Source organism: Aegilops tauschii, chromosome 5 (assembly GCF_002575655.3).
Source record: "Aegilops tauschii subsp. strangulata cultivar AL8/78 chromosome 5, Aet v6.0, whole genome shotgun sequence".
Lineage (NCBI taxonomy): Eukaryota > Viridiplantae > Streptophyta > Magnoliopsida > Poales > Poaceae > Aegilops > Aegilops tauschii.
Genome location: NC_053039.3, coordinates 421,486,410 through 421,495,603, shown reverse-complemented (window position 1 = coordinate 421,495,603; position 9,194 = coordinate 421,486,410). Strand labels below are relative to the sequence as shown.

Sequence of the window (9,194 nt, the reverse complement as noted above, 5' to 3'; positions counted from 1 at the left end):
TTAATGCATGCATGTATCTTCAGAACCTCTAAACCTAGAGGGCAGACAGCCTTCTTTGCTTCGTACGTACTGGCGGGCAACTCGTTATTCTTCGGGAACATATTCTTCAACATTTTCAGCAAATTTTCAAATGATGAGTCACCTACACCTTCCTGTGCCTTCCATTTTAGCAAATCCAGTGTGCAGCCTAGCTTTTTCAGACTATTATCGCATCCTGGATACAACGACTTTTTGTGATCCTCTAACATGCGATCCAAATTCTCCCTATCCTTGTCAGTTTCGCAGCGTCTCCGTGCATCAGCAATGGTCCGACCAAGATCATCAGCGGGCTCATCATGTGCCTCTTCTTCACCTTCACCTAACCCTTCCCCACCTTCAGCATCATCCTCCATGAAAGTATCACCGAAATGATCATGATAGTTGTCATCGATATCATCCCCTTCTTCATCTTCTTCCATTCTAACCCCTCTTTCTCCATGCTTGGTCCAACAATTATAGCTTCGCATGAAACCGTGCCGAAGCAGGTGCATGTGAACGTCTCTTGAGGAGGAGTAACCCTTCTGATTCTTACAGACAGCACATGGACAGATAATAAAACCTTGCTGCTTGTTCGCATTTGCCACTACGAGGAAGTCTTTCAAACCCGTAGTGAACTCGCCGGAGAGTCGGGGACCGTACATCCATTGCCGATTCATCTGCATTATTATGATATAAAGTATATAATTAACTATCATGCATTTGTTAAACTAACTAGCTAGAAATAATACAAATTAAACAATGAACTACACACATGCATATTTTATCAATGACACATGAAAGGTTCAAGTTGCTAACCGCGATTGCGGAGGAAAAATAAATGAGAAAGCTCAAGTGTGGCTCGGACACTTCATATCATGTTTGTTTCAGGCTCTCGGGCATTTCATCGAACACCTTGTGTGCATAGGAGGAACCAAAAGCAAACCCACCACCCCCTTCTGAAAATTGTGAAGTGAGCTGAGTGAAGTGAAGTGAGCTGAGTCCTATATATAGGGATGGGCCTTTAGTCCCGGTTGGCCAGGCCAACCGGGACTAAAGCCCCTCCCTCCGCCAGCTGGATGGGCCTTTAGTCCCGGTTGGCCTGGCTAACCGCGACTAAAGGCCTTCGGGGACCTTTAGTCCCGGTTGGCCAGGCCAACCGGGACTAAAGCCCCTCCCGTCCGCCAGCTGTCGACCGAGCGCGCTGGGCCCAGATAGTTGGTCGCGGGTCTCCTCCCGAACCGCGACTAAAGACCCCTTTGGTCGCGGTTCGATTGTTTTGGGGACTAATGGGGGCGTATGGAAGCCTCTTTTTCTACCAGTGCTTCCATCGTGGCCAACTGATACATGAGCAAAATATATCCTCACAAGACTATGAACTTGAACTAATATCGTTTCTACACAGCCAAACTGACTTGAAAACATTGGGCAACAACATAATGTGCATAATAATAGAACAACAAGACTTCAGAGTACCCACTGTAACCAAAAAACAAAAATATGCAGTAAAAAAAATGTGACAAGCTATGAGAAGGGATTCAAGGAAAGCAATCCTTTACGACAGATGATATCAAACTAAACAGAGTAATCATGCTCATACCAGTTCTCCCAAAACCGCACTTGTGTCTCACTTCATATTTGAAAACACCCAGCAGATTCGAGAAAGCAATCCTTGACCCTCATCAAGCCCTTCAAAAAGTGGGAGTCTATTGGTTTCACCTTCACCTAAAGCGTTCAACATTTAGAAATTAACATATACTAGGACACTGTATGACTATATCGTCGGATAACCTGGCATCTAAAGCTCAACAACATGGCACTGGCTGCAAGGCTTCACAACAGTGAACTTCACTTTCGGCGGAACAATTCCCTCAATGTATGTCTTGATAGCCAAGAGCCCACGACGAGCTTCCAAGATGGCACCCCTGCGCATGCGGAAGCATTTGCCAGATCTGTTGACAGAACACCTAAGGTAATCATATCCTTCCGTGGTGTCCAATGTAAGACTCTCAAGTGACTCTGAACTCTCAAGAATATGACAGGTTAAATCAACCAAGCTCTTTGCAGAGGAGAAACCAGCAATAGTCACATTCTTGAGCTTGTCATGGCGGTGCTTCGGCATCTGCCTCCGACCTGAAGGATCTGCCAAAATGGATGGATGTTGCATGCTTCCCTCGAACCCCTAAAGATGACAAGCAAAGACATATGAATTGAAGGTTCCACCATAATTAAGTGATCTATTTGAAGCGCAGGATCTGGAAAGGAAGATATCTTTGCAGGGTGAACAAACTTACATTCAAGAAGAACGTCTCCAATGAAGGAGAAGCATCAAAAAATGATATCAGAGAACAATAATCATAGGCTGGGGCCGCAGCAAGTTTAACAGTCAAGTGCTTGAGGAATGGAAATTTGCTACCGACCATCGGTGTATTGACCGTCTGCATAAATAACTCAGATTAAAAATGCAAGTGCATGGCTACTGTAATATCATAATACCCATTTCAGTAGTCCATTGTCACCAGAAAATTCGTAGTATACCTCAAAATATGAAAATACAGAAAGTGTTTCAAGATTTGGCAAGGTGGACGGAAGATTGGCACGAGCCTCACAGACAGCACCATGACAGTGCATGTCTAGGGTCTTCAATTGCAATGCTTCTCCAAACGAGAGTTGTACTAGCCGCTCACCACTAAACCAAAATTTGGATAAACATTGAGCTTCAATCTCTATTGTCTGCAGCCTCTTACATGCAGACACTTCAAGGGTGATGAGCCGCTGCAGCAGGGAAGGTATCTTCAGTCTAATTATCTTGCTGCAATGGCTGAGTCCCAACTGCTGCAAAGCAAAAGAATTGTCCAGAAGGCAGGCTAGCTCATTTCCTGTAATATGGACATAACACAGCGTAATTTGAGTCAAACTTCTCAAGCCAAGTCCGACTGTTGGACAGAACACACACCTGGAAAGGAACAGACACCGAATCGAGTTTCCACTTCCTTCAGATAAAAGTGACCATGGGAAGTTGTACCTTTTATGGCCCACAGAAGGAATAACAATGAGTTCTTCAATCCCAGGTGTGACGGCAATCTGAAGCCAGCGATCAAGAAAACAGACCCTGGTCGTGTTATCATAGAACTCAATTCTGACTTCCTTCACACCAATGCCTGGGTGTTCTATCCAAATTCTGTCAACTTTGAAGGTGAGATCTCTTGCTTTACCATCCTTTTCACACACATCTTCACCAATGCCTAGTGTTTTTTTACTGAAGGTGAGGCTGGTACGGCGTCTCCAGGAATGCATAAAGGTACGAGAAACGCAGGCAGCTCGAGCAGCATCTCGCATTGGCATTAGTGAATGTATATGCCACCAGATGTCCTGCATGTCATGCACACACGCGGAGACAGAAATAGAACATAAGCAAATGATTATTTCAATTGGGGAAAGAAAAACAATACGACCATTTGATGTACATTGTACCCTAGTTGGTTGCACAATGTGCAATGCAATACAGAGTGAAACTATTGTCCTTTTTGTAGAATTGACATACAAAAAGAAAATCATTTAGAGACTAGTTTACAACAAAGTACTTCAACAGTGCAGCAAAGTATCCCACTTATGCCTTTTGTGAAATGGATCGTTTTCCAATTTATGCTATCCTAAGAGCAACTCCAACGCGCCGACCCATTTCGTCTGCGTGCGTCCGTTTGGGTCGGCGCGGATAGAAAAGTCGGCCCAACGCGCTGACCCAAACGAACGCGCGTCCGCTTTTCGTCCGCCTGCCGACCCATTCCCGGCCCAATTTTGAGCCTCATTTGCGTCGGCGCGGACACGGAATGGACGCGCGTGGCGCCCGCCTACTCCTCCCCTGGCCCGCTAGTCGGTGGCATATTGGCCCTCCTCTCCCACCCCATATCGACAGCAAACCCTCGCCCTCCTCAGTCGCGTCGCCACCGCCACCCATTTCTGGTGCCTCTGCCAGCAGCCTGTGCCGACACACCTCCCCCCAACGCCGCCACCTCCCAAGTCGCCGCCAACACCGTCTCGCCGCCGGGGCACCGAAGCTTCCCACCCCCACCTCCCGACGCCACCACGAGCAGGAAGTCGCGTCGCCGCCCCGGCCAGCTCCTTCGTCCTGACGCCGGGACGCTCGTCGGACGCCGGCAGGCTCATCGGACGCCTCCAGCCAGCCACCTGGTCCAAGGGAGGCGCGCGTCTCTTCGCCGGCCAGCTCCTTCGTCGACGCCCGAAAACTGTTCGACAGTTTGCCAAGGTACAAAATGGACTCCGCCGACGATTTCTTTTTCCACAATTTCCTTTGCGACTCCGACGATTCCTTGTCCGACGATGAGGAGATGATCTTGGCTGCCGTGTTGGTCCATCACCACCTTAATAGCCAACGGCCGTTGTTCCGTGGCTCGATCCCGGGGCACCTTCCGGCGTTGAATCGCAACCGAGAGAGCGGGCATTTCCTTGTTTGGAAGGACTACTTTGACACAACCAACCCGCTGTTCAAACATCAGAAATTTCCAGCGGCGTTTTCGTATGAGTAGGAATCTTTTCAACCGTATTAGAGAGGGGGTAGTCGGATACGATGACTATTTCGAGTGCAAAGAGGATGCCCTTGGAAAGATTGGCTTCTCATCTTATCGGAAATGCACTGCAGCCGTCCGGATGCTTGCATACGGAGTGCCCGGTGATCTCATTGATGAGTACGCCCGTATGAGCGATTCTACATGCCTAGACTCCATGTACAAGTTCTGCAAGGCTGTGATTGTTGTGTTTGGCACTGAGTACTTGAGAGAGCCGACTACTCAAGATAGAGCCCACTTGTTGGCGCTGAATGCCAGCAGGGGCTTCCCAGGGATGCTGGGCAGCATAGACTGCATGCACTGGGAGTGGAAGAACTGCCCTTCTGCTTGGCAAGGGCAGTATAAGGGCCATGTCAGGGCTTGCACTGTCATACTTGAGGTCGTGGCCTCACAAGATCTCTGGATTTGGCACTCTTTCTTCGGCATGGCCGGATCACACAATGATATCAACGTGCTTCAACGCTCGCCGGTGTTTGCAAGGCTTGCCGAAGGCAACAGCCCGCCGGTGAATGTTACCATCAACGGCCACAACTACGACAAAGGATACTACCTAGGTGACAGTATCTATCCTCAGTGGACCACTATTGTGAAGACAATCCCCAACCTTGTCGGAGAGAAGAGGAAAAGATTTACCCAAGAGCAAGAGAGTGCTAGGAAGGACGTCGGGCGTGCCTTTGGTGTTTTGCAATCTCGATGGGGCATCGTTCGGTATCCTGCTAGGACTTGGAGCACCAAGAAGCTATGGGAGGTGATGACTGCTTGTGTGATCATGCACAATATGATCGTAGAAGATGAGCGTCCAGAACGTATGTACAATCAAGGGTTTGAGTTTCAGGGTGAGAATGTTGTGCCTGAGCATGGAGGAGCGGCAACGTTTGAACAGTTCACCCAATTTCATCATGAAATGCATGATTGGGAAACTCACATGCAGCTGCAAAATGATTTGGTTGAGCATATGTGGGCTAATGTTGGCAACCAATAGATGTATCTTCTTTTCACATGTATTTGAGACAATTTAATTTTTATTCGGCTTGTAAAACTATGCTTGCATTATTTGGTTTTGAAACTATGTTTTATTTGGTTGTGAAACTATGCTATTTTTTATATGTTTTCTTGTGAAACAATGAAATATGTGTGCATATTTGTTGAAAAAAGGGCGGCCAGCCGGCCACGCCGGCAAATATGGGTCGGCGCATTGGGCGCATTGCCGACCCAAATCAAAAAGAGAGCGGACGCCGAGCAAACGGCCGACCCAAACGGACAAAAAGCGGACAAAAGCGCTGTCCATTTGGGTCGGCGCGTTGGAGTTGCTTTAAACATGCATACTTGCCATGGTTCTATGTTCACTCATATGTGGCTATGATCATGTGTTTTAGGGTTTTAGAAAAATCCAAAGGACAGTACAGGAATCTCGTATGTAGCTTTTCACCTTTTTCTACAAAAGAAGAATATACGCAAAGAGAAGGAATGTTCTAAGCATGTTACTTGCCAGCAGATTTATGTTTCATCACTATAAATTAAACGTACAAAAGAACAAAAGGTTCGACGTTGATAATATACTTGCAGCATAGTTCTTCTGTCATCAGCATCTTATCACATACCTCCGGAAGACTCGGCAGATATTTCATTCTTTTGCCACCTTCAGAAGTACCATCTTGCTGGAGGGCTGGTGACTTTCTTTTAGGCACCGGAGCAATTGATCCGCCTGCAACGCACGATGCATAGTCATAGACAGCTTGCGCATTGACAGAAGAAATCAGCAAACTCAAACACACGGAGGCACATGGCGAAATCCACTATGTTCCTCCCATTCAATTTTGGTCAACAATGCTATTGATTTCAGTAATATCCTTCAATTTGTTGCTGCTGAGAACCCAAATTTTATCTGTTCGAAAGTAAACAGGCATACGAACTAAACGAGGGAATAATCTTGCTATCCACCAAAGCAAGAATTCACGCCCAAACGCGAACGGAATCTGGCATTGCCAGCCGTGGAGCAACATTGAATAAGACCATCCCCTTCTCGGAAGGGGGACAGCATACGAGGGCACGCACGTACAGAATATCCGCGGATGGGGGCGAGGGAGCTGAGAGAGAGGCGGCGGCGGCGGCGGCTTACCACGGGCTCGCGTTTGCCGGCGGCGCCGCTCCCGTTGCATGGAGATGATCCGCTGCAGCGCCGGAAGCCCCATGAGCGATTCGAGGCCCACGCCGACGCCGACGACGCCGCCCTTGGCCGAGGCAGACACGAAATCCGTTTCCCTCTCTCCCCCACCGCCTGTGTCGATAGCGCGATTTGTTTTTCACCGGAAAAAGAAGAGCCCGAATCTAAACCTCGACTTTGAATCCAGAAAGCGCGAGGTGGATGAAATCCCTGCCACGACCACGAGTCCAGGAAGAACGCGAGGCGGTTGGCCGCTGCAAGTGGGTCCTCCCAAACCTTGTGAGCAGACGATGGTTTGGCTTCTCCCTACGGGTAAAACACATGGGCTGTCACTGAAAATTCACATATGGATTTAGTTTGATCGCTCAGTTATGGCAAAGCTACGTTTTACGTATAACGAAAGGTTAATAAAAAATTAAGGGGGTTAATAATTTTTTTCAGCCGACCGGCCGAAACTGACATCTTTTTTTAAAGGGCACTACTAGGCGCCGGCGCACCGGTCCAACTTTGGGCCGGTTGTATCAGCATCGTCCGATAGAATAACGCGTAGCCGTACGATTCCTCATCTTCTTTCGTCAGGCCTCTTCTTTTACAGAAAAATTCCATCGCACCTCCATGGATGAGCTATGCGCCCGGCCTTGAAGCACCGCCCGGCGCACTCGCCTGTTGCTGCCCTCCCTGTCGGTCGCCGTCATCAGTGCCGGCCGCAGTGTAGCTGCCAGTCGTCGTTATGGTGGAAGCAAAAATATAGCTGGATCCAACAAAAACAGAACATGATGGAAGCAAAAAGTTGGAGCTGTTTTCAGTTAAAAAAAGATGATGGTAACAATTTGCTAGATTCAGCTTCCAGTGATTATAGCGCTCGGGTGGCTAGTTGTAGCATCTCTGTGTCTCCCGCTCGCCGGGGTCAGAGTGCCAAGCAACAAAAATCGGAAGCAGCAAATATCTTCCAGCAAAAGTCTTCTCCGCGGGTCAAAGTCCAGTGGTCGGTTGAAGCAAAATCAAAAACGCTTCCAGCACAAACAAACTTAGGTTCCAGCAAAAACGACATGAGCATTTGAGAGCTTTGCAATCGTTGAAGCAAAAAAATACATCGATTCTAGCAAAAAATACATCGGTTCCAGCAAAAACAAAATTGGTTCGGCAAAACGAAAACACATCCGCAAAAAATGGCCTCCCCTCTTGCAGCTCCCCTAGTAGCCGGTCGCAGCTCCGACGTGCACGCTTGCAGCTCCCGACATCGAACGGTGTTGGATGCAGTGTTGGAAATATGCCCTAGAGGCAATAATAAATTGGTTATTATTATATTTCCTTGTTCATGATAATCGTTTATTATCCATGCTAGAATTGTATTGATAGGAAACTCAGATACATGTGTGGATACATAGACAACACCATGTCCCTAGTAAGCCTCTAGTTGACTAGCTCGTTGATCAATAGATGGTTATGGTTTCCTGACCATGGACATTGGATGTCGTTGATAACAGGATCACATCATTAGGAGAATGATGTGATGGACAAGACCCAATCCTAAGCCTAGCACAAGATCGTGTAGTTCGTTTGCTCAGAGCTTTTCTAATGTCAAGTATCATTTCCTTAGACCATGAGATTGTGCAACTCCCGGATGCCGTAGGAATGCTTTGGGTGTGCCAAACGTCACAACGTAACTAGGTGGCTATAAAGGTGCACTACGGGTATCTCCGAAAGTGTCTGTTGGGTTGGCACGAATCGAGACTGGGATTTGTCACTCCGTGTAAACGGAGAGGTATCTCTGGGCCCACTCGGTAGGACATCATCATAATGTGCACAATGTGACCAAGGAGTTGATCACGGGATGATGTGAGTTACGGAACGAGTAAAGAGACTTGCCAGTAACAAGATTGAACAAGGTATAGGGATACCGACGATCGAATCTCGGGCAAGTAACATACCGGTAGACAAAGGGAATTGTATACGGGATTGATTGAATCCCCGACATCGTGGTTCATCCGATGAGATCATCGTGGAACATGTGGGAGCCAACATGGGTATCCAGATCCCGCTGTTGGTTATTGACCGGAGAACGTCTCGGTCATGTCTGCATGGTTCCTGAACCTGTAGGGTCTACACACTTAAGGTTCGATGACGCTAGGGTTATAGGGAAAGTATGTACGTGGTTACCGAATGTTGTTCGGAGTCCCGGATGAGATCCCGGACGTCACGAGGAGTTCCGGAATGGTCCGGAGGTAAAGATTTATATATGGGAAGTCCTGTTTTGGTCACCGGAAAAGTTTCGGGTGATATCGGTAATGTACCGGGACCACCGGGAGGGTCCCGGGGGTCCACCAAGTGGGGCCACCAGCCCCAGAAGGCTGCGTGGGCCAAGTGTGGGAGGGGACCAGCCCCAGGTGGGCTGGTGCGCCCCCCACCAAGGCCCAAGCGCATGGGAG

At 48.1% G+C, this 9,194-nt stretch overlaps 1 protein-coding gene across 1 annotated transcript; it reads right to left on the bottom strand.

Moving 5' to 3' along the window:
* Positions 1-1,361: 1,361 nt before the first annotated feature.
* Positions 1,362-6,922, bottom strand: LOC109746873 (F-box/LRR-repeat protein At3g03360-like). Its single transcript, XM_040389873.2, has 5 exons — positions 6,721-6,922; positions 6,203-6,306; positions 2,554-3,387; positions 2,310-2,453; positions 1,362-2,197 (listed from the first exon to the last, which is right to left on the bottom strand). The coding sequence occupies exons 1-5, from the start codon at positions 6,791-6,793 to the stop codon at positions 1,814-1,816; spliced, it is 1,539 nt and encodes a 512-aa protein (XP_040245807.1). The 5' UTR covers positions 6,794-6,922; the 3' UTR covers positions 1,362-1,813.
* Between the last annotated feature and the right edge of the window lie 2,272 nt (positions 6,923-9,194).